The sequence below is a fragment of the Macaca fascicularis genome, chromosome 11 (genome assembly GCF_037993035.2).
Source record: "Macaca fascicularis isolate 582-1 chromosome 11, T2T-MFA8v1.1".
Lineage (NCBI taxonomy): Eukaryota > Metazoa > Chordata > Mammalia > Primates > Cercopithecidae > Macaca > Macaca fascicularis.
The window spans coordinates 19,107,271-19,133,098 of record NC_088385.1 but is presented as its reverse complement, the minus strand read 5'-3'; the positions used below and the strand labels follow the sequence as shown (position 1 = coordinate 19,133,098).

Sequence of the window (25,828 nt, the reverse complement as noted above, 5' to 3'; positions counted from 1 at the left end):
TTTCTCCAAGGTCCAGAGCTCAGAGAAAAGGTAATAGCGAAACTCCAGGATGGAGATGATTATGCCCCGAGGAAAGGTCTGGATTATGAAAATTAAGAAAACAGCAGACTTGGACAAAGGAAAACTTGTTTTTAATTTCCTTCATTGGCAGGTCTTCTTCCTCTTAAATGTTTGTTTTCTGCAAAGTCTTGTCCTTTTTTTTTTTCTTTTGTTTGACAGTCTCTCCTTATGTAATATCATCTGCTCCAATGAATCAAAGTAGATAGCCAGCTACTGAAGCAATTCAGGTTCAGGTCTGCCTTCCCTACTCAGACCTCCTTTGTTCCTCCTTTCCTCCCTTTTCTCAAAACCAACTCTCACCACCATTTGCCCGTGAAGAGCAATTCAGCTCTCTCCACACCTCAGCCCCAACCTCTACTTTTAATTCTATGCCTTGTTTTTTTTAGAGCGAAGCATCTCTAAAACCTCAGCAAAAAAATTTTTAAAAAACTATACACGGAGGCTTAAGTTCTTGACAAAGGCTTTCTGTCCCACCGGTCTGCATGTGTGTTGTTATTTGTGGCAGGATTTTGGTTTTGTGTCTTGTCTTTTTGTTCTTTACGGGGGTTGGGTGGTGAGAGAGGGAGAAGTTGGAAGAGAGTGGGCATGTTTCTAGTGATAAATGTGAAGAAGGTATCTATGGCATCATCCTGTGTGTGTGTCCGAATACTTCCTTTGTGTGTCTCCTCTAAGCATGAATAAGCACTGATGGATTTAAATATTTGTGCTTTTCAGCCATGTTCAACATATTGAATCTTGGACTTCAATATAGTTGACAGAGGTAGCACTAATTGTCTCAGATATTAATGCAGATTTATGTAAAAATAGCCAAATTAACACTGGTCTAGCACTTATTATTTTTAATTTGCACATAATTGTACATATTTATCGGGTACAGAGTGATATTTCAACATATGTATACAATGTGTAATGATCAAATCAGATTAATTAGCGTATCCATCACCTCAAACATTTATCATTTCTTTGTGTTGGGAACATTCAAAAACCACTCTCCTAATTACTTGAAAATATATAATCCATTGTTGTTAACTGTAAGTCTCCCTATAGTACTATAGAACACTAGACCTTATTCCTCCTATCTACTTGTACTTTTGTATCCATTAACGAACCTCTGGCTATTCCCTGAGCCCTTAACCTTCCCAGTTTTCTACTCTCTCATAAAAGTAGGAGGCTTCCCAGCCTCCCACTCTCTACTTCTATGAGAGTAGAAGCCACTTTTCTACTCTCTACCTGTATGAGATCAACTTTTCTGGCTTCCACATACAAGTGAGAACATGGGGTATTTATCTTTTCTGGCACTGATTTTAATGGGACAAGAGTCTAGTTCTAAAGAGAAACAAGTTAATGTAAACACCTGCCTTTAGGAACTGTTTTTCTTCAACCCCTTTCACAGACTGATCTGTCTCACAGAGAGTTGTTCCAAAAAAAGAAAAAAAGGAAGAAATGTCTTAAAATATAATGTGCAACTTAAATGCTAAGGCAACAAAAATCTTTTTTTTTCCTCTTTTTGAAAAACAAATTAGAGAACAAAAAAAGGTTGAATTCTTCTCATTGAATCATAACTTAGCTTGTAAACAATCTAGAAGTCCTTGTCACCACCCCCATTTTTGTTTCTTTTTTCTTTTTTTTCAGATCATCTGCATAAGACTGCAATCCACAAAGCACTTTATCCTCTCCTGGGTTTCCTACACGACCTTGGTCAAACGGACTTCCTGCAGGTTTGACTTGGAATTTGCCAGAAACCCATCAGAAAGCGTTAGGCTGGGACACTGCTGCCCATCCCACATACCATACCCACATCCTAAATCCAAAGACTCCACTGCTTTTATTATTTGGGAAACAAAGCGGGATACATAATAATACGAAACAAAGAATAATGCTTCAGGGACCTAAAAAATCAGCCCAGAGGATATAGAAATGTGAGACACTGGATCCAGTCAAATGGCATAATGCTTCTATCACTATCCCTCTCTCCCCAGCATACACACACACTTTGCTTGCTTTGAAAACTTAACGTTCTTAATTAATTGTAAACCAAAGGGGAAGAAAGGCCTCCAGAATGTCTGAAATAACTTTTTAGTATAATACATTTACACACTATTGACAAAAACAGGCAAGATTGAGATGCCCTGAATAATATTCAGCTATATAGACAGATACATTGAGAAAAAAATGTTTACAGAGCTTTCTAGGTCAAGAGGGGGCTATTAAGTGGATGTGACTGATAGCTGATCACTAAGTAGATAATATTAGCAGTATGTTGAATTTATATGGAACTTCCTATTTAATATCATTTGCGGTAATGTATTAATAATTAAATATAAAGTGTACCTTGGTTTCCTTTCTCCATAAAATGCATGTTAAATTCATCCCAGATGTTCATCCACATTTGCCAACATACCTTCATCAATTCGCATAGCAGAATAGTTTTGTTAGCAAAAGGGAAAGGGAGAAAAATATTTAAATTTTATTGTCAACACAGTGCCAAGACATACTACATACATTGCAACATTGAATCCCCTTCATACTCATAGGAGTATTATATTACTATTTTCAATTTATAAATGAGAAGTCAGAGATTTAGAAAAGCCAAATAACATTTTTAATGTTTCACAACTAGGAAGTGGGAGAATCAGTACTTGAATTGTAGCCCATCTGGCTTCAAATCCCAGCAAGCTTTCTTTCCTCTGTGTTAAAACCCTCCCTAGTGAATGTCTTATGCAACTGTGAAGAGGTAGAACGGAAAAATTTTTTTCCTATTCCCCAAATCTAACTCTGAGGATTATTTTTAATGGAGAAAAGTGACATCAGGTGGGGCATGGTGGCTCACGCCTGTAATCCTAGCACTTTGGGAGGCCAAGACGGGTAACTCACCTGAGGTCAGGAGTTCGAGACCAGCGTGACCAACATGGTGAAACCCCATCTCTACTAAAAATACAAAATTAGCCAGACATGGCAGTGGGTACCTGTAATCCCAGCTACTCAGGAGGCTGAGGCAGGAGAATCGCTTGAACCCGGGAGGCAGAGATTGCAGTGAGCTGAGATCACATCATTGCACTCCAGCCTGGGCAACAAGAGTAAAACTCTGTCTCAAATAAAAAATAAAAATAAAACTGACATCAAGCCTCATACCAAAGGCTGCTAGTAGTGAAGGCCTTTGTGGAAACTTCTTGGAATACCAGTCCCTGTAGGTCATTAAGCAACATGGCTTTGCCTCCTACTACTAAGTCATTCGCAGGAAATGCCTTTCACTAAAACGCTGTTGATTGCAAGTGACTTCCAAATCCAAATCAGCATTTTAGGTCTGTTTAATAGATCAATACAGTAATTCAGCCCTGGGTCCCTGAAATCATTTGTTTGGACCTGATGTCTATGTAGTCAGATTGAAGTATATATATTAGCATGTGCAGGGAATTACACAAATAACTTGCAATGAAAAATGTTAAACCAATTTGTGTGAAGGAGGGAGTACTCAACTCATTTCCAAGTGACTGGGATTACATGGGTCATTATAAAGGCAACATCTTCAACAAGCATCAAAAAGAAAAATAAACCTTTTGGCCAAAAACAAACAAACAAAAACACTCCATCATGTAGAGATGCTTTGGAGTTCAACTGAGCAGAGGTTACAAAGAAACTAGTAAAGAAAACCTAATATAAGTTGAAAAGCTTTTTTATTTTTGTTTCTTTTTAAAAAATCGCTTCCACTCGACAGTGAAAGACTTTCCCAAGGGAAATAGTAGAGGACCTGTTGCTTGATTCTCTTAAACTCAGTGGACAAAACACCAGAGGGGAACAATTTTGCCTTCACTCCCAGAGGCACAGGGTCTATGTGAAACTAATAATAATTTTCCATTTCTAATTTTGATGACACAAAAACCAGAGTTATGTGCTTATTTGATCGAGTGTTGGATTGGATTTGAGCAGCAACATTTCATAGCAACTGAAGTCTGCTCATTATGTGTGCTGGGACGCCAGCCAAAATATTGTTACAATAGTCCAAAGGGAGTAAAATAAAAAGTTTTAACATGGATCCTTCCATCAGGAACAGAGAATTGGCAGTAAAAGAAAAATTTCATTACAGTTGAGGTGTGACTCATTTGTCAGGTATTGAAGTAAAAGAGGATTCTCCATAAGAGACACAAAAAAGGTAACTTTCAAAATAGCATAAAAGGAAGTTCTTTGCTGATCAATGAATGACGTGAATGTGTCCATTGATACAATGTTGTTTACAGTGAAGTCATGTACACACTCATTTATTCAATCACTCAACCAACAGTTGTTTTTTACCACAAAGTACTTTTTAAGTTTTATTTTGTTTTTAATTGATGCCTAATAATCCTACATATCTATGGGGTACAATGCGATGTTTCAATTTATGTATACATTGCATAATCATCAAATCAGGATAATCAGCATATCTATCACCTCAGCATTTGTCATTTCTTTGTAGTAAGAACATTCAAAATTCTCTTTTCTAGCTATTTTTTATATATACAGTACATTACTGTTAACTATAGTCACCCCACTGTGCAATAGAATACCAGAACTGATTCCTTCTATCTAACCCTAACTTTGTACTTGTTGATCAACTTCTTCCAATCTCCCCTCTCCTTTACCCTTCCCAGTGATTACAGGGAACCACTGTCCTACTCTACTTCTATGAGATCAACTGTTTTAGATTCCACGTATGAGTGACATTGTGTATATTTGTCTTTCTGTGTCTGGCTTATTTCACTTAACAAAATGGCCTCCAAGTTCATCTGTGTTTTCACAAATGATAGGATTTCATTCATTTTTATGTCTGAATAGCATTTCATTGTGTATATATACCACTTTTTAAAAATCCATTCATCCATTGTTGAACGCTTAGCTACAACTACCATGTGATCCAACAAGCCCACTTCTAGGTGTACATCCAAAGGAAATGAAATCAGTATGAGAGATATCTTCATTCCCATGTTTATTGCAGCACTATTCACAATAGCTAAGATATGAAATCAACCAAAGTGTCTATCACTAAGTACTCTGCCAGATGCTGCCAGTACAAAGACGAGTAAGACTCAGTCCATGTATGAAAAACAGAAAGAGAAAGCAGGAAAAGGAGATGTATATTGATAATTACACTGTAATATTATGAAGCACAGAGTGTTAGGGCAACACGGAGGAACAACATCTTACCTGCCACCCACTGAGACGTGAGGACGTCCTCCTGGAGAACAAGACCCCTGAAATAGATCTTGAAATATGAAAATAAAATTTGCCTGACTAGAGAGGGTAATATTTATGAAATCATAGAGAGCAGGAGTTAAAAGAAAGAAACGAACACCAGAGTTATATTAAGAACTACGGGTCACTGAGTGCGGATGAAGTAGAAAGAAAATTGAAGGATGAGGAACAGGCAGAGGCAGATTGTGGTGGGCAGTATGAGCCTTCTCAAGGGGTGTGGGCTTTATTCTGGAGACTGAGATGCTCACAGAAGACAATGACAGCTGAGTAGAGAAGAGATTATGATGACACAAAAGTGGGGACAAGGTGATCAGTAGAGAATCTCTTATTATAATCATAGCAAGAAATAATGATGACCTGAATGAGGAACAGTATGGGTAGCGTAAGGAAGGGACAAGGGAACACTTCCCCTTTGCCCTTTGAAGGGTCGCTGAAGATCAACCGACAAAAGACTGATTAATAGGAGAAAAGACATACACATTTACTTGATCACAGTTGTATGTGACACAGGAACCTTCAGAGTGAAGACCCAAAGATACAAAGGAAATTTTCCATTTTTATGCTTAGATTCAACCAAGTATGAGCAGTCATGTAGAAATATGACTGGACAAAAAGAGTACGACCTAATGCAATAGAGTGGATGGGAAACAGGCCTGTCTTTCTGGAATCTTCGTGGCCTCTCTGAGCGTGCATTCCTCCCTTCTAGGTATGGGGCGGAATCTATCCTGAAATGAGAGTTTTAGACCTATAGTCAAACAAAGCTTGTCAGATAATTTCCTTTTGGCCAGTTTTTGCACAGAAAGGTGGGGAGGGGAGAAGAGGGAAGTTAGAGTGATATTTTGAAGTTTTATGGCTGGTTTTGGGGAAAGGCATTCTGGTTTCTATGGCCCACCTTGGGAAGAGGGATTCTAGTTTCTATGGCTGGCCTCAGGGGAAAAGAAGGGATAGAGACAGGAGGGCAGGAGAAGATCAGAGAGAAACTTGTGCTTTTTTTTTTTTGCTTCAGATGGAATCTTGCTCTGTCGCCAGACTGGAGTGCAGTGGTGCGATCTCGGCTCACTGCAACCTCTGCCTCCCGGGTTCAAGAGATTATCCTGCCTCAGCTTCCCAAGTAGCTGGGATTATAGGCATGTGCCGCTACACCCAGCTAATTTTTGTATTTCTAGTAGAGCTGGGGTTTCACCATGTTGGCCAGGTAGTCTCGATCTCCTGGCCTCATGATCTGCCCACCTCAGCCTCCCGAAATGCTGGGATGATAGGTCCAGCCCAAAACTTGTGCTTTTGAAGCTGCTTCTGAGGCCTTCATCTGGAACTATCATTTTCTGATCCCCAAGGTAGAAAAGAGAAGGCAGTGTGAAAAATATTTAAAGATAAAATGGGTAGAGCCTGATGATTGGATGTGGAGGATGGTGAGGGAGAAGGACAAGTATCTGAAACCTCAGAATTTTAAATGAGAAAGGGGAAGAGGGTAACAAAAGACAATAACACTTGGTCATAGACCCAGAATGTAAGAAGCTCAAAGGAACAGTGATAAAGATGGCACTAAGAGAGAGATCTGAGTAATCCTTGGTAAATTATGTCATTTCCCTGGGCTAATGACCTCATTTTTACTTGGAGTACTTGATTAGATGCCTTCTAATAACATATCCAGGTCTATATTTGTTTTCTAGTTTTCATTTTTTACTAGATAACATATATCTCTATGCTATATATAAAAGTGCCTGAGTACATTTTGGTTGATTGAATTTCAATCTAAATCTGCTAGTACTGAACTGTACCATACCTACTTTAAAGTCAGTTTCCAAGCCTGTTCTATAATGCTCTTTTAGGCCCATCATTTACTTCTCCTCATTTTTCTATCAGTGTCTTCTAAATAATGAGGCACAACTGAAAGTTTCTGTTTCATCTGATCATCCTGAAGCACAATTCTGATATGAATGAGCATCTTCATTATATAAATCTCAATTTTCAGTTCAAACCACTAGTATATAAGGCATTACATTTTCTGCTATTTGGAATCTCTGACTCAATCAGAGTTTACCTGTAAATATGAGTTAAGAAAATGATAAAAATCAAAACATAATTTTGATAGTTATTTGGACAGATAGAACAATGTCAACATGGCCTTTCTATTCTAATTGTTAGTAATCTGCCCTGACATACATATATATATATGTATACATATATATACACACATATATATACATATATATACACATATATATACATATATGTATACATATATATACATACATATATATGTATACATATATATATACACACACACACACATATATATATATATATTTTCCTTTAACAAATATTCATTGAGCACTATTTTGGGGCCCTTGTAAATGCTTTTGTTGGGAAAAAAAATAGCAAGAATTTCTGCCATTATAGAACTTAATCCTAGTATGGGAAAATATTCAATTAAACGTGTGTGTGTGTGTGTGTGTGTATGTGTGTGTGTAGAAAGATAGATTAGAAAGATAGGTTAAAACTTGGGCAGAGTAAAGGATATTGGACTGAGGGGTTTCCTGGGATGTGGGACTTTCAGTGTTAAAACTGGGAAAGTCTCAGGCAAACTAGGACAAGTTGGTCATCCTACAGTGTGGAGGAGGGAAGTGGCAAACAATTTTAAAAAGGAAGCTCAGTGTCAGCTTAATTGAGACTATATTATCTGAGCAAGTCATGATGGAGGTGAGGAAGCTGGACATGTGGCTATCTGGGAGAAAAGCATTCTAGCTAGGGAAGAGCCAGAGAAAACACCTAATGTGAGACAACGCTTAGTGTGAATATGTTAGGTCAGCGCGAAAGTAATTGTGCAAAACCACAATTACTTTTGCACCAATTTAATACATAGAAAGTACATATTAAGAAGGATTATGTCTATAAGGCAGCAAAATAAAAAGAGTGAGGTATGAGTCAGAACAGCATTCAAATCTAGGCTCTTCTACTTCCCAAGACTCATATTGGATTTCTGCAAACTCCTTAAGGGCACAATTATGCATTGTGAGAAATAATAAAAATAACAAGTTTGGATAGTCAGTGAATGGAAAGGGATTTAATAAAATTATATTTGTACCAAATCAACGAACCAGAAGAACTTTGGAACTAAAATTCATCACACTTCTTCTTCAATATCCTTTGAGTCATTTAGACTTTGTCAATATAAATAAACCCAACAAGAAACCAATCAGTATAATTTTTTCATAAATATTTCTGGTACTTAGTTTCTGCCTTGTCTTAATGATAAAATATGTGCATGAAGAATCCTGAAACAATCAATAAATATTTGGCATGACCTTAATAACCCCAGTCTTAATCTGTACCAAGACAAAGTCAGCATTTCACAAGAAAAATATAATCTTGCATTTTCTCAACATTTTAATTCTTATTGACAGCTTCTCTGGATAAATCACACCACAGAAAATCCTTAGCTGAGAAGGACTTCCTTTGAATTGGTTAGAGCTATTTCAGTAAAGCATGCAATTGTATTAAATATTAGATTCATTTTGCATGTTGTGGACAGAGTGTACCTGTTCAGCTAGAGTGAATACTTCAAATAAAACCAGATTTACAAAGTCCACATCTTTCCTCTTTGGTTATTTTCTACTCAAGGATACATTTTGGCCTAACATGTACCAATTCACAGCAGAAGTCCCTTTCTTTTCACTTTTTACCACATCCTAAGCAATTCCTCCAAGGACTTCCTCAGCATTATCTGCAGATGGGAAAAGCAATTCACAATGCAATAAAATTTATAGCTCATAAAATTATGAATAAGCCAAACGTTAAAAAAGAAAAGTTAAACTAGGTTTAAAATGATTTTTATAATATCAACCACATGAATTGACACAGAAAATGAATTGCAAATGTAAGGGAATGCAACAACTAAATGCTCTGTGCTCTGTCAGTGCTAAATGGAGACTGTTGGCAGAGCACAAAGAGATTCAGGAAACAGCCAATGATTTCTCTCAGTAGAGGTGGCCAAAGTAAGGCCCAAAGTATATTTTTTAAAGTACATTAACCAGGTATGACTACATGTACATAAGCCCCAAAGAAGGAGGTACCTGGAAACGAGTTGATGAAATCATGTGTCAACTCAAATCATTACTGTGGTTTTTATGTAAGAAAAATAAAAATACGGCAAATAAAGAATTAAACAAGCAAACCTTTTTTTTCTCTCAGTAGCAGAAGTTTCATTTTTAAAAGAAATATTAGAATACCTAGCAATGTTAGAACAGACTCGATTTTCCATTTCCTTTAGCTACTTATGAACACCTTTGGCCACAATGACATCGGAATCTAGAAGGGTAAGTAACGAAAACATATTATAAATATCTAATCCAAAATGTGGGGGTCTCTCACAAGGTTTGTTGTTGGTGGCCTTTCATTTCTTACTATACACATTTTTCCTGGATGACCTCACTTATTTCATTGGCTGTAATGATTATACATTCCCAAATGAACATTATTATCACTCACATTCTTTGCCCCAGGATGTATTTTTAACATGATCTGAATCTTTTTCAGTAACTTTAACCAGCATGCCTAAATTCAAGCTAAATATCCAACCCCAACCTGCTTTTGCCTCTGTATTCTCCATCCCAGTGAAACATTATTCACCCAAATGAGTGTGGGATGGCAGAGGAGGCAGAGACAGGGGGAATGTGCAGTCAGTGTCTATACATCCCTCTGGGTCCAGTATTCCCAGCCCGATCCACATAATTAGCATATTTAGACAATGATACCTGTGACATGTTTGTTGAGTTCACCTTTTTCTCTCTATTTCCAGTATTACTTTCTCTCAGTTCTATTCCCAGCCTTTCCTCTACTTTGCTATCTATAACTGGGAGGCTGTCCTCTGCAAACTGTTTCTGAAACTCTCTTACCACTTCCTTCTACTTAACTTTGATCAATGGGGTACACATGCAAAATTGGAGGCTTGGAGAAAGGGGTGGGGTCAGGTTATTTCAAGCCAAACTTTGACCCAAATATACCACGTTTCTTAGGCTCAGATCGTTTTTCTGGGTGGAATTCACTTTTTTACCTTTTCCACATAACAAATTCCCACTTTCTTCATGTCCAGCTCAAGTATCACCTGATTATCTCCTCATCTCAGGGGAATTAATCAACTTCTCCCTCTTCCTGAGCACTTTAAAAATACCTTTAGTACTGAACATACCAATGAAATTTATCCCTCACCAAAGACATCGATGTCTTGGTTATTATTATATCAAATAAGTACATTTTAATTCTTGTCAACTTCATGTTTGACTATTCAGTTCTTCCTAAGTCTACCTGGCAATACCACTCCTGCCATTCTCATTTCTTCCTACATTCCCACATAAGCAATGCTTTTTCTGTCCTAAATATTGAAATCCTCCAAGAAGCCTTGCTTTCCCCTTGTCTTATTCTTCCCACCCTCCTTGAGTGACCTCAACCACTCTTATGGCTCCTTCTACCATCAGTAAACAGATGATTCCTATTTAATCTGTATCTCTGGCCCAGGCTGGTCTCCCCAACTTCAGATATGAACAGTCTGGGCATCTCTTTCTCTGTGTCCCATAGACTTCCCAAAGCAATATAACAACACTTGGTTCATTTTTTCCCTCACCCCCCCACACAATCTCCTACCAGCCACCGTCTTCACTCATCTGTGTCTCAGGGAATGGCACTGTGAAATTTCTCCAGCCAGAAATCTGGGAATCAAGACTGATTTTCCCTTCCCTAGCACAGATACTAAATCAGTCAGAAATTTTTGTAAATCTTCCCTCCTTAATGACTCATTAATCTGTACCCTGTTTCCTATCTCCGTTATAATGCCTGCTAATAGGCTCCTATCACTTATCACTCAGATTAGTTCCATACTACCTGGTTACTATGACCTCCTGTCCATTCTTCCCATTGCTGCTAGAAAAATGTTCCCTTTGCTCTCTAGAATGTAGTTCTGACCGCATTAATCCTCAGGTGAAAACTTTTAATGGCTTCCCACTGAGCTGAGAATGAAATCTAAACTCTTCATCATGACCGGCAAGGCTCTCCACAATTTTGTCCCATCTAAATCATTTCTCACCACTCCTCTTCACATTATGCTCTAGAACTAGCTAAAAGTATCTACAGTTCTCCATTTCTATTTGCTTTCACATATCATTGCCTTTGGCCCTTTCTCCCCTCTTCCTGGAATGTGCTTTACCTTCCTGTCCCAGACAACGCTTTGTTCTTCACTGAGATTTCATGCAGACCCCAATTCCTCCAGAAAGTTTTTATCATACAGTCTCATGAAGGTGCACCTCATTCACTATCCCACAGTGCCCATGCATTCCTCTCTGAGAACAATTTTCACTATTTTCTAATTGTATTTATATGTACTTATTTCTCTTTCAACCCTAAGACTATGAATTCCTTGAAGGCAAAATCCATGTCTTTTTCTTTGGGACCCCCTATTTAGTACATTTTTTAGCATAGAGCAGGTGTAAAATAAATATTTCCCGAATGAATGAAGTAATCTCGTCATACTTACATGTATACATATGGCATATCTAAAACATATAACATACTTACTTAAATAGAATGCAAGTTAATCAGGCCTTATTCGCCTTAGAAACCAAACCATTGAGCAGAGTGTCTGACATAGCAGGTTCCCCAAATATGTTGAATTTTGTTGGCTACAAATGGTTTCCATCAAAATGATTTGGTGCCTGAGTTTATTGGATAATCATGGTAGCCCTTTGCTCTCTTGTCCTATGCCAAACTATTAAGACAGTCTGTGCCTTCTGAGGACCTAGACTGGGCTGAGTGAGCATGATGAAAAGCTTAAAAGTGGTACAAAGCTTGGTCTTTGTTCTCTTAGAATTTTACAATCTAAATATTTGCATTCATGCATATGTAAATTTGCTGTCAGAGTCCATCATATGGATGGAACAGACAGGACCTTACTAGACCTATAAAATGGTTCACCACTCTTCCTGGCCCCCATAGATCCAGAGCCAACATTGTTCCCATTCATAGATACTGTTTTACAATACACAAAGTTTTCTAAAATCCATGTCAAGAGCTGGGAAATGAGTCAGAAAAAGACATCTCACTCTATGAGATAACTTACTCTAATTTCCTCATTAGTGAAAACGACATCATAAAGAATATCTGCCAACAATCTGATATAAAAATGTACATGCATCACGGAAAATAATTGCTGTTCAATTACTACTGAATTATAAAGCCGTCGTCGTACAGGTGCAATAATGCAAGAGCCTTGAAAAGTATGAAAAATTGCTTAGCTCAGGTAATTACATGTGTGTGAATAAAGTCCCCAGAATAAAATGTGCAGAGTTTGAAGAAACAATGAAACCAGAACCAAAGAGCTATTTATAACTATATAATTTTAAATGTTCTGTTTTGTTTTCTTCTGTATACATTTTGAAACACCAGGGATAATTTTTGAACTATGGGGTGCAGGAAGAGAGAAAGATGGAGTAGCTCTTCCTTTGCTTTCCTCTGTGTCCATCTCTCAAACTGGATCCACAGGGAGGGTACTATGAAGATAGAAATCTAGCCATAACCATGGTAATTGCATATTTCAAAATGGTTAAATCTTGCTTATACCCTGTGCATAGTTTACATATAATGAAAAGTAAAATTTATAGGAAGATGATTCTATTACTACTGTGAAAAAGATTTATTTCTTGTAAATTTCCAGGGTCTTTAGAAAGGGAACTTAGACTCAGAGAACTAGAAAGTGTTTTAAATATCATTTAATCCAAAGCCCTTAGTCACTGTGTAAGAAACTGAGGTCCTAAGAAGTTAATTGTGCAAATTTGTGCAGATAGTGGAAGAACTAAGTCTAAAATCATTTCTATAGTATTATGGATTTGATTAGGCATATACTCTATTGGTCCAAGTCAATTTCTAATTTTTAAGATACTCAAACTTCAAAGCTCTAGGACAGATTTTTATCCAATTACAATGTTGAAGAAAAAAATGGGATTAGCCGCCAAGGGGCATGAATTGTATTGCAGGACAAGCTATTAATTAGTTAAGTTAGCTAATTTACCTCTCAGATCTTCAGCTGTATAACAATGTAACATAAAAGACTTGGCCAAAATGCCCTCTTTCAAGTCTAATGTTGTATAAGTTTGAAATTAGGGGAGAATTGGTCTAAAATGATGAACTATAAAAATCAGATATCACCATCCTAACTCTTTATCCACCTCACCAATCCTGCCCTTCTTACAGTAAGATGCCTTCTGTAAGGTAGCCAGTTCCTCAAAACATGTCTACTAACTCATATTCTAAGCAAATGATAGGTTGAAAAGTGGGGGCCTTAACATTCATTGACAATTTAATTTCCTCCTCCACATCTTCCCTAAAGTTTTTGCAGTCAAAACTCAAATCTCAGATGAATGACAAAGAATTAGTTTTATCTTGACATTGACTAACACTACGTGATCCATATGCTTATGTTTTACTTATAATGAAAATATAATCTTGCATTAAAATAGTAGCCAAATTCTTTAGTTCACTCCAAGAAATAAAAAAGACACTCAAATAAATGAAATTTGATTTTAAATTTAAATTTAATTTAGTTTAATTCAATAGCTTCTCGGCCTTTGGGCTAAGAACAAGTGTAGAAATTAAAATTAAATTTTGATAAGTATTTTGCAATGAATTTCAAAACAACTAAAACCTGTCCATTTTCCTATTTTAATAAAAACTTTAATTTTTTCTCCAATTCATCGCTATTCTACAGTTTATGTTTAGCATTCTATATTCTTTCCTAGGTACTTCACAAAGGAATAGCACAGTGCCCCAATAAATTTTCATGAAATCCAAATGGTATTCAGGAGAGGGTGATTAAATAGTAATGTTCTAAGCTGCTTTTGGCTTGGGAATGTTTAACATTGTTACACAAAATGTCATTGTGTTCTTTCTGCACAGTGGGGGATATGTTTCACCTCCACTCAAAGGAAAAAGTGACTTCCTATGAAAAAAAGAGATGGGGGGAGAGAGAGAGAGAGAGAGAAAGAGAGACAGAGAGAGAGAGAAAATGAATTTGATTCCCTTCCTTCATCAACTATTGGATATGCCCCAGGTGCCTCGAACTCAAAATGTCAAATGGTAAAGTCCTGTTCCTTTGTCCTGGTCTGTTCCCTTGCGTGAATAGCACCACCGTCCACCAGGACGCCTACGCTAGATACCTGCACAGCATTTCTGATGCTCTCCCTTCTGTCATTAGGATTCTACCTCGAGGCCGGGCGCGGTGGCTCACGCCTATAATCCCAGTACTCAGGGAGGTCGAGGCGGGCAGATCACGAGGTCAGGAGATCGAGACCATCCTGGCTAACACGGCGAAACCCCGTCTCTACCATAAATACAAAAAAATTAGCCGGGCTTGGTGGCGGGCGCCTGTAGTCCCAGCTACTCCGGAGGCTGAGGCAGGAGAATGGCGTGAACCCGGGAGGCGGAGCTTGCAGTGAGCCGAGATCCGGCCACTGCACTCCAACCTGGGCGACACAGTGAGACCCCGTCTCAAAAAAAAAAAAAAAAAAATTCTACCTCGATTTTTCTATCAAATTCTATCAAATTTTCTGCCAAATCCTGGTACTTCTGTTTCTGTACATTTTGCCTAGATGATGATAGCAGTGGCGTGGTGGTAGTAGTAAAATAAATAGCTAAGAATTATCAAATCTCACTAGTACCTCTTAATTGGCACCCAGACCCAAACAGGCAAAATGGCTTTGCATCAAAGACTTTAGCTCTTTATACCTTGCTTTATTGTAGAAATTCACTCTATGTAGACAGGTCCAGGAATGACTTCGAGAATGAGTTAAAATTCCATCTTATAAAGCTATGTATGATCTGGATTTTCTTGCTCTTCAGTCTCATTTCTCCCCCAACTCCTCCAGGTCCCTGACCCAGGACTTCCAAATCCGCTCCTGCCTTAAATCATAAAAAGCTTTTTTTCCAGGTCCTTAAACAGTAACAAGCTCATTATCACAGAGAGCATACCCTCTGTTAATAACAATCCTAGCCTTATATATCTTCCCCCAGCTGAATTCTATTCCTCCTTTAGATCTCAAGCACAGGTATTATTTCCATGGAAAGGTTTATGTGGACTTTCTCAGGTTGAGATGCAAGCCTTGCTATATGCCTCCGTGACATTTCCTTCTTCCTTCTTCATAGCATATAGCTCACTGGACTGTAGTTCTTGCTAATTGTTGGTACCCCTCACTAGATTGTAAGATCCATAAAACCAAGATAGGTATTTTGTCATCATAGCATTTTGGTGCTTGGCTTCTATTAGGTGCTCAATAAATATTTTTTAGTAGTCAGATACAGTCTACTTGCTGCATAGTAATGCTTTTACTTCATTCATAACATCCTGACAATGTCTAAACCTACACTATTCATTCATTCATTCTTCAGAAAATCAACCAGGCATTCATTCACTCAAAATGTTTTAATACATAGGTAGCAAGTAGATTTTACCCAGTTATTAAGAGTCAAGATCCTGGTAGCCAATTGGGAGGAAAATATAGTAAGCAGTACTTCTTGTAGAACTTTGTCTGAATGAAAGTAATTTATGTCTGAGTATATCACACGGCACAGCCATGTAAGCCACTGGACATGCACTGAAATAACTAGTACATTCCAGGCACTGTGCTAGGCTTATAAAGATAAATATGAATCTGCCCTCTGTTATCAAAAAAACTCATGGTAAGCAAGAAAAGGGGCATTCAAACTAATTAATATAATATATATGTATTAGAAGAGAGAAATAGAAGCAGTGTTTTAAGAGCCCAGAGAGCCTATCTTTGAGAATCAAATAAACATTTACTGAGACATGATATTTATGCTGAAGTTTAAAGAATGAAGAGAAGTTCCCAAAGTGAATGGAAAATGAAAGTGTCCCAAGAACGAGAAATAGCATGTGAAAAAGCAAGACAAGGTGAAAGAACATGGCATAGTCCTGGGACTGTGAGCATGTTATCCAGCTCCATGGCAGAAGAGCAAGGGAAGACTCTTATCACAAGGCAGGAACTTGATCATAAAGGGCCTTTTGTGCCAGCAAAGAATTTCTAACTTGATCTCATAGTTTAAAGGGATTATTTACGGACTTTAAGCAAGGGAGCATATTGAACAAGTTTAGATTAAACAAAAAAATCTCTGGAGGTTTAGTGAGGATTAAATAGAAAAGTGTTTCCCAATATCTTGAAAATTGAAATGATTATAAGTGATATGCGGTTTGGGCATTAGATAATGTAGAATCCTGCTATAAAAAAAGGTGGTTGTTTATGTACTTTCAATTTTTTTATTATATAAAGGAAAAAGCATATGTTGAGTGGAGGTGGTGGCATCAGGCCACTTAAATTTAAGTCCTTGCTCTACTACTTGTAATTGATCTTGAATAAGTTATTCCTATTCTGTGCCTCAGTTTCCATAATGGTAAGATGAGGCTCATAAAAATGGTATCTTCCTCATAAGATAGTTTCAAAGATAAATGAATTCATTCTTAGAACAGCCTGGCCAAAGAAAAATAGTAAATGTTAATAATTATTTTTAAGTAGTATTTTTATCTTTATCGTTACCTTCCATTTATGACAAGTAATTTCATTTATGGTAGTAACTTAAAGTTTCCTTGTTAAGGAGGTGAAAGATCTCTACAAGTAGAACTATAAAACACTGCTAAAAGGCATCACAGATGACAGAAACAAATGAAAAATCATTCTATGCTCATGGTTTGAAAGAATCAATATTGTTAAAATAGCCATACTGCCCAAAGCAATCTACAGATTCAATGCTATTCCTATCAAACTATCAGCATCATTTTTCACAGACATAAAAAAAAAACAAAACTATTCTAAAATTCACATTGAACCAAAAAAGAGACCAAATATCCAAAGCAATCCTAAGCAAAAAGAACAAAGCTGGAGGCACCACATTACCTGACTTCAAACTATACTATAAGCCTGTAGTAACAAAAACAGCATGGCACTGGTTTTTATATCATGGTATTAGTATAAAAACAGATATATAGACCAATGGAACAGAATAGAGAGCCCAGAAATGAAGCTACACACCTACATTCACCTTTGTTGATGTCCAATGAAGTCAACAAAATTAAGCAATTGGGAAACAACACCCTATTCAACAAATGGTGCTGGGGTAACTGGCTGGCCATATGAAGAAGAATGAAACTAGACCCCTATAATTCACTATATTAAAAATTAACTCAAGATGGATTAAAGATTTAAATTTAAGACCTCAAACTATAAGAATCTTGGAAGAAAACCTAGGAAACACTATTCTAGGCATCAGCCTTGGGAAATAATTTATGACTAAGTGCTCAAAAGCAATTGCAACAAAAATAAAAATTGACAATTGGGACCCAATTAAACCAAAGAGCGTCTGCACAGCAAAATAAACTGTAAACAGACAACCTACAGAATAGGAGAAAATATTCTCAAACTACACATCTGACAAAGGTCTAGTATCCAGAATCTATAAGGAACTTAAGCAACAGAACAAGCAGAAAACAAACCACCCCATTAAAGATGGGCCAATATGGCCAGGTAGGCAAAAAGACATGAACAGATACTTCTCGAAAGAAAACATACAAGTAGCCCCCCCAAAAAAATTAAAAATGCTCATCACTAATCGTCAGACAAATGTAAATCAAAACCACAATGAGATATCTCACACGAGTCAGAATGGCTATTATTAAAACGTCAAAAAAACAACAGATGCTGATGAAGCTGTGGAGAAAAGGTAATGCTTATACACTGCTGGTGGGAATGTAAATTCATTCAGCCATTGTGGAGAGTGGTTTGGAGATTCTTCAAAGAACTTAGAACTACTATTCAATCCAGCAATCCCATTACCGGGCATATATCCAAAAGAAACCAAATCTTTCTACCAAAAAGACACATGCCCTCACATGTTCATCGCAACACTATCCACAATAGCAAAGACATGGAATCAATCTAGGTGCCCATCAATAGTAGAGTGAATAAAGAAAATGTGGTACATATATACCATGGAATACTATGAAAACATGATAAAGAATGAGAGCTTGGGAGGCTGAGGCAGGTGGATCACTTGAGGTCAGGAGTTTGAGACCAGCCTGGCCAACATGGTGAAACCCTGTCTCTACTAAAAATACAAAAATTAGCCAGGCATAGTGGCACATGCCTATAATCCAAGCTACTAGGGAGGCTGAGGCAGGAGAACTACTTGAGCCCAGGAGGCTGAGGTTGCAGTGAGCCGAGATCGCACCACTGCATTCCAGCCCCGGTGACAGAGTAAGACTCCGTCTGGGGAGAGAGGGGGGAAGAATGAGAGCATGTCCTTTGCAATAACATGGATATAGCTAGGGGCCATTATCTCAAGCAAATTAACACAGAAACAGAAAACCATATACTGTGTGTTCTCACTTGTAAGTGGGAGCTAAACACTAGGTACTCATGGATATAAAGATAGCAATGATAGAAACTGGGGACTACTGGGGAGTGGGAGGGAGAAGGCAAGTATTGAAAAACTATTGGGTACTAAGCTCACTGCCAGGGTGATGGGCTCATTTGTACCGCAAACCTCAGCATCATGCAATATGGCCAGATAGCAAAGTTGTAGATTGTCCCCTGCATCTAAAATAAAAGTTGAAAATAAAAGTTTCCTTGTTAAATAAAATTACTTGATTTTTCAAAGTAAGCCATTTTAAATAACACTATTAAGAAAATAATAGGAAATAAGTCAAAAAAAAGAAAACAATATAACATATGGCAAAAATCAGGCAAGTCAGAGGGACAAGAAGTAGGCAGCTAGGGCAAACTGATGAAAATGATGTACAAGTGACTAAGCTACGAGAGAGACGGAAGCAATGCCTGAGGCAGCAGTGCAAAGGAGACATGCTACAGGACTCAAACTACAGCAGAGTAGAAGGCAAAGATAAAAGATGGATTTGTAAAATATTAAGAATGTTGAATTGACAGCACTGCCCCTCCCCACCACCACCAAGCATAAAATAGCCTAGCACATGTTAGGGACCCAATAAATATTTTCCTGAAAAAGGTAAATATAATAGGTAAAGAAGTGAAGAAAGAGCCTAGGACATCTCAGTGTTTTTACCTTGAATATGTGGATAAGTGGTGATGCCATGAACCATTAAGAGAAGGAAAAAGAGGAGTAGAATCTGGCAAGAAGAAGATGAGTCAAGCTTGGAACATGATGAGTTTGAATTTTCAATTAGAAAGCTAGATGGAAGTGTGTACCCATCTACCAAAAACTCAAGAAGAGGTCTCAGTTCCACACATCAATATGAAAGCTACCGGTGTTGTATCTAAATCCTTCTTTTTCCTTTATGATCAAATAGGGGGAAAAAAGAAAGAATGAACAGAATGAACAATAGGGATGGTATGAACAGTGTCAATATTCGTGTTCTCCAGAGAAACAACCAATAGAATATGCTTGTACGTATATATCAATGGATTTTAAGGAATTGGCTCATGTGATTGTGGAGGCTTGGCAAGTCCAAAATCTGACGTGAGTGTGATAGCATGGAGATTCAGGGAAGAATGGCAGTTGAGTCCAAAGGCAGTCTGCTAGGAAACCAGGTAGAACCGATGTTGCAAAGGAAGTTCGCAGTCTGCTGGATAACTCCCTCTTGCTGAAAGCGGGGGTATGGTCAGCCTCAGCCTCTTGTTCTATTCCGGCCTTCAATCAATTAGATGAGGTAATCTACTTTACTCAAAGTCCACTCACTTAAATGCAAATTTCATCCAAAAACACACAGAATCATCCAGAATAATATTTGATCAAATACCTGGGGCCTATTGCCCAGCCGAGTTGATACATAAAATTAACCATTATGGTGTCCATGTAATGACTCATTCCCACTTTACTCACTTTATACTGATTTATCTTGCATGTAGAATTCAACAAAATAGCAAGGTTTGTAATGGTCATTGCATAATGTGGAGGGAAAAACAGGAGAAAAATACCCTTCATTCTTAGTTATCCCAAGAAAAAAGAAAAAACACAGTATATTAGAGAAGAATTGAGTATCTTATATATTCTTGGGACTATATGAGTTATTTTCTGCTAGGGGCTTGCATTAGTCCATTTTCACACGGCTACAAAAAACTACCTGAGACCGGGTAATTTATGGAGAAAAGAGATTTAATTGACCCACAGGTCTGCAGGCTTAACAGGAAGCATGAGTGGGAGGCCTCAGGAAACTTACAATCATGGCAGAACGTGAAGGGGAAGCAAGCACATCTTCCCATCACAGAGGAGGAGAGAGAGAGAGAGAGAAGGGGGAAGTGCCACACACTTTTAAAGCATCAGATCTCATAGGAACTCACACACTGTCACAAGAAAGGCACGGGGAAACCACCTCCTTGATCCAATCACCTCCCAACAGGTCCCTCCCCAAGCACTGGGGATTACAATTCAACATAAAATTTGTTTGGGAACAAAGAGCCAAACCATATCAGGGCTAAAGTAATTCTCTTTCACACTGGACAGAAGCATCAAGGTATAGATATCATACAACTGCCAGAGCCTCTTTATAATGGAAGAGTAGAGGTTTACACAGAGAATGTCTTTTTTTACAAAGCAAAAAGTAAAGCCCAATATGTTATCTTTTCATTTCTGCTTTACACCTTGAACAATGAAGCAAAAATTTCACTCCAAGTCTTTGATGTGCCATTTTTAACAATTAAATTATAGGGAATCCAATCCTCATGTTCTTGACAATGCTTTCAAACCAGGTACCAAACCTCATAGTCAATGGAATTAAATGAAATCGATAGGCCTAAAAGAATAAATATCTTCAAATGACCTTTGTGTATACCATTTACAGAGAATTATTGAGCTAGAAAAGCTCTTCCCTTAAAAATACTTACTGTTTAGAAGACCTATGAAAAGTTACTCTGAAAATACATACACAAATGGAAAAGCATTGCAGCAACCCACTGTACAAACATTTTAAAAGGCACCACCATTTTCTCAGAACTTATCATCATATTGGAGGTAGCTTACAGAGATTCTTTCTAATCCTGAATATTTAAAAATAGCCTCCTTAGAAGCAGGGTTTGCATTCCTAGTGTGTTCCCTAAACAATCCTCACAAGATCTGATTTACACATGCTCTCGGTCCTCAGAAAAAAACATGGGTGTCATCAATTCATGAAATGAGCATCTGACTCATTTTCTCTATTACATAAGATGCATTTGCCAACACGTACAAGTGTGGTCAACATTATTACTCCCTCTGTTTCATTTGTGACTTTGTCTTTCCAATGAAGGATTCTAGTGATAAGTATAGTCTTTGCCTTCCAAAAACAATATAGGCTTTCCAATTTTAAAAAATTTCTGAAGTTTATATTGTAATTTTGCTTTATATGTCAAGAAACTGAAACACTTTCTCATACTTTTAGCCAGTGATATTGCTTCAGAAAAATCAGCCTAGGGATATAATCAGGGAACGGGGAAAGCTTTATGCACAAATATTCATTTCAGCACTGTTTATAAAGGTTTTTTTTTTCTTTCAACTGTGGGTTCATGGTCAAATGTTTGACAAAGGCTGGCTTATAACTGATCTGAAACAAATATAACTAACCAACGATGGAAGAATAGTTAAGCAAACTATGTCTCCATTAACGCAACCATAAAAAACTATGTTTACAAAGAGTTCATAATGGCATGTTAAAATGCTTTTTAACAGTACCTACAAATGGGGTAGAAAATGTATTGTACAATAATACACAATTATACAATTTAAATATTTTAAATCTACTAATAAAGAAAACGAGCCATGGGGAGAAAACATCCAACAAAATGCTCCAAAAACTTCCATGGTTTTTCTTCTATTTTTAGATATTTTCCAAATTGTATCCAATTTACATTACATACATTACCTCTGTAAAGGAGAAAAATATTACTTTATACCAGAGAGAAGAAGCAGGGACAGAGAACAAGCCTGGGTTGGAGTGGGGGAGGGGGTTGCATAAAACTAAAGTATGCATAAGTCTTACTCAAGGGCCCAAGTTTATTGATAAAGACGATGACATTCAATATTCCCTGCCAAGTATTATTCTCAAGTGGAATTACTACTTGTCCTTTGAGCTCACTCTGAACTTTGTACTGAGAACTAGTAGGGATGTGACAAATAAAAAGGGGGTGGTTTCCCATTGCTTCAACTCTATTCCGCATAATCCAGGCCTTCTAACGTCTGTCTCTTGTGCAAACTGGAATTTGGAAGTGGTTCCATGACATTTCTTTATGGCTCATTGCTTAGAGTAGCTAGAAAATGCAGGAATATAGCAGCAAGTAATAACAAAGGCATTTCCATGTGCAATTCTTGACATTTCATAAGCCCTTTTTTATACCAAGCCTCAGAAATGATCTTCTGAGACAGACTTTACTGTTTGTATTTTGCAGTTAATGTAACAGGCTCATAGACAGGAAGAAATTTGCCTTAAGTGATAAAGGGGCAGGAGTATAACTTAGTTCTCCTAACTCCCACTTAAATGAATATCCTATTTGCGCACTATTATGTCCCTATTGAAGTCAGATTTTTCCCCCTTACAGATAATTAAAATAAACTTTATTTCTGAGTAGGTGGCCCTCTTGGAGGTTTACCAAATATCCCCTCCAAAGAAGGCAAATGCTGTTGCTCTTACTGACTCAAGTGTCCCCAGACCACAGGTTACCACCACCTGGAGCCTGATCTTGAGCCAGTGAAAAGAGAGGAGCCAAACAATTCAGATGGGATCATCATCAGGCCGTGGGAAACAGCAGTGCTACTCTGCTTAGGAAGGAGCACTTTGTCAGGTGCTAAAGAAATCAGTCAGTGGCTAGAGAACAGCTTGCCCTTCCATCTAGGGGTAAACAAAAAAGTAAAGTATCATTTAGGCTTCTTTGTAAGCCACAGAAGCCAAATAGGCCTAACTAAATCAAACCAAAATTAATGGGAATCCTTTGAGCCTTCTACAGAAGGAAAAAGTAACCATGCTTCCAGAAGGAAAAAGTAACCATGCTTCCAGAAGAAAAAGAACCATGGAGGTGCTGAGTTCTCCATCAGGGCCTCACGGGCAGTCCCTTTTGGGTACTGCTGATATGATGTGACTGTGTCCCCACCAAAGTCTCATCTTGAATTGTAACTCCCATAATTCCCAAGTATTGTGGGAGGGGCCTGGTGGGAGGTATTTTAATCATGGAGGCAGTTTCCCCCATACTGTTCGCATGGTAGTGAATAAGTCTTACAAGAGCTGATGGTTTTATAAGCGGTTTCCCTTTTTGCTTGGCTGTGATTTTTCTCTCTTGCCTGCTGCCATGTAAGATATGCCTTTTGCCTTCCCTCATGATTGTGAGGCCACCTCAGCCATGTGGAACAGTGAGTCCATTAAACCTCTTTCCTTTATAATTACCCAGTCTTGGATATGTCTTTATTAGCAGCGTGAAAACAGACTAATACACTGCCATCTGAATAACTCAGCTGCCACCATGCCCACTCTTGAGTCATTCTGCTCAGGATTAAAATTCCACAGGAGAAAAGTAAAAGGACTATCTTAGATCGTGTGTTGACCCCCTTGGCCAGAAGAAAAGGGATATCCTGATCAACAGTCCCACCACAATCTCAGGTAATAGATAGGAGTCATTCTCCAAAGGAAGGTGAACACATGTCAGAGTGTTGCCCTGGACAGTCCCAGTTTATAACTGTTTTAGGAGTAACTATAAATAGCATCACTTTTCACCTGCACAAAACTGTTTTGTCCAAGTTTGGATCATAAATTGCATGATCAATTCACACAAAGGAAATTTGGGGCATTGTTACCAAGGTAGCAATGCTGAGCAGAGACAAATAGCTACCATTACTATGAGGCTATTAGGAGGGGTCAAAACAGAGTATTTTGCTCCCAGTCTCTCAGAACCAAAAGATGAGAACCAGAGTCAAAAGTCCCTCTTGGTCTTTAGGTTTTGACTCCAGCATGAAAATAATATTCCTATACTCAAGTGTTGAATTATTACGACTTTGACCCAATAATTCTGGTCCCTTGTCTTTGTATGTCCTTGCAGCTAAACCACTAAATGTTAAGGTGTTCTCCTTCACTGCTGCTTTTTTAGCTTAATTGGCCCTCCTGCTTTCCAAAATACAATGCTAACACTCATTCGCCCAGTTGGAGGGTCAGGGTGATACCAGATCCAATATTCCCCAAAGCCTGCGTAGGCTGGTTGCTGTATCCCTGACTACTGATTAATAATAAAGGAGTCAAATAGCACCTTTTGATTCTGATTTCCTCTGAGAGGCTGTTCTACAAGCATGGGGTCAACTTAAAGGAAGCGGGGTTTTGTTTAATATTTTCTCCTTTCATTAGTGCACTTAAATTACTTTCTTGTAAACTCTGCTTGTTACCTAAATGTACTAGCACTTTTGTTACCTAATTAAGTTTCTTATCAGAATTCCAACCAAAAATAACAAGAAATGTAATAATGATAAGATATCGTGCTCCCTCAAAACAGATTTCCTTTTGTGCTTTATCTCTTGGTACTGTTCTGGCTTGTTTAATTAAAGTATCAGAAATTATTAGACTCAAATTATTTCTTGATCTAGTGCTCAAATTCTCCTGAAAAACTGCTTCTTCTGCCTCAATATTTAAACCTTTATCAGTATGAGGCAGATGAGTTTCCACATGTTTGCAACTGGATTCATGTAATTCAATATAATTTTGGAGGACGATCCTAATTTAGCGGCTAAGTAATTAAGCAAACAAATCAGATTTGGCTACACTGAGCTACCGTGAACGTTTAAATACTCATGTCTCCTCTCCTGTGCTCTTGGATCATCAAAATGAAAAACGTTCATGTGCAAAAAACAAACCTTATGAAATTCTAGCATGGAGATGTGAAATTCAAAGCAACCTTCTTACTTATTTTTTCATCGGAGGGATAGGGCTCAAAATATCACGAAGTTCAAATCACTAATATAAGTTGTGTTCAAGGAGGGTAGTCATGTCTGTTACAGACTTTATCATAACTGATGAGAAAGTACGCTTACATCACAGCATTGAGAAGGAGAAAACTGTAAGACATATTGGCGATTTCTGTTCCTCATACTCTGTGAAAAAAATTCAGGTTGGAATCTGCTTGCTTCTGGTGGAGCTGTGTGAGAGGTTCACGTTCTTTGAAGTCGTCTGCAACATGATCCCCTTTTGCACAATCAAGCTTGGCTATCACAATTGCCAGGCAGCCATCTTAAACTTGTGTTTTATTGGAACTTCAATACTTACCCCTGTGTTTGTTGGATGGCTCACTGATGTCTATTTAGGAAGAAACAAACTGGTGTATATTTGCTTGTTTCTACATTTTCTAGGTGAGTGTCCTCTGCTGACTGGAATGTTTTGTGACTTAATTGAGTAGATTTTTGTTAGAATTTTTAGTTTATATTATTTTCACTCTGCTCTTAGCACAAAATGTGATAAATGAAGTAAGAATGTGGTTTCAATGTATTTCATTCTCTGTACTATTTGAAGAATGCT

The 25,828-nt window shown here is 37.7% G+C and overlaps 1 protein-coding gene and 1 long non-coding RNA gene across 3 annotated transcripts in view; one reads left to right on the top strand and one right to left on the bottom strand.

Moving 5' to 3' along the window:
• Positions 1-25,828, bottom strand: part of LOC102145268 (uncharacterized) — an 85,574-nt gene that overhangs the window by 42,067 nt on the left and 17,679 nt on the right. The window lies entirely within an intron of this gene.
• Positions 24,670-25,828, top strand: part of SLC15A5 (solute carrier family 15 member 5) — a 92,569-nt gene continuing 91,410 nt past the window's right edge. Inside the window, exon 1 of the mRNA XM_005570252.4 lies at positions 24,670-25,662. Within this exon, the coding sequence (XP_005570309.3) occupies positions 25,302-25,662 (361 nt within the window). The 5' untranslated portion in view covers positions 24,670-25,301. The remainder of the gene's footprint in view (positions 25,663-25,828) is intronic.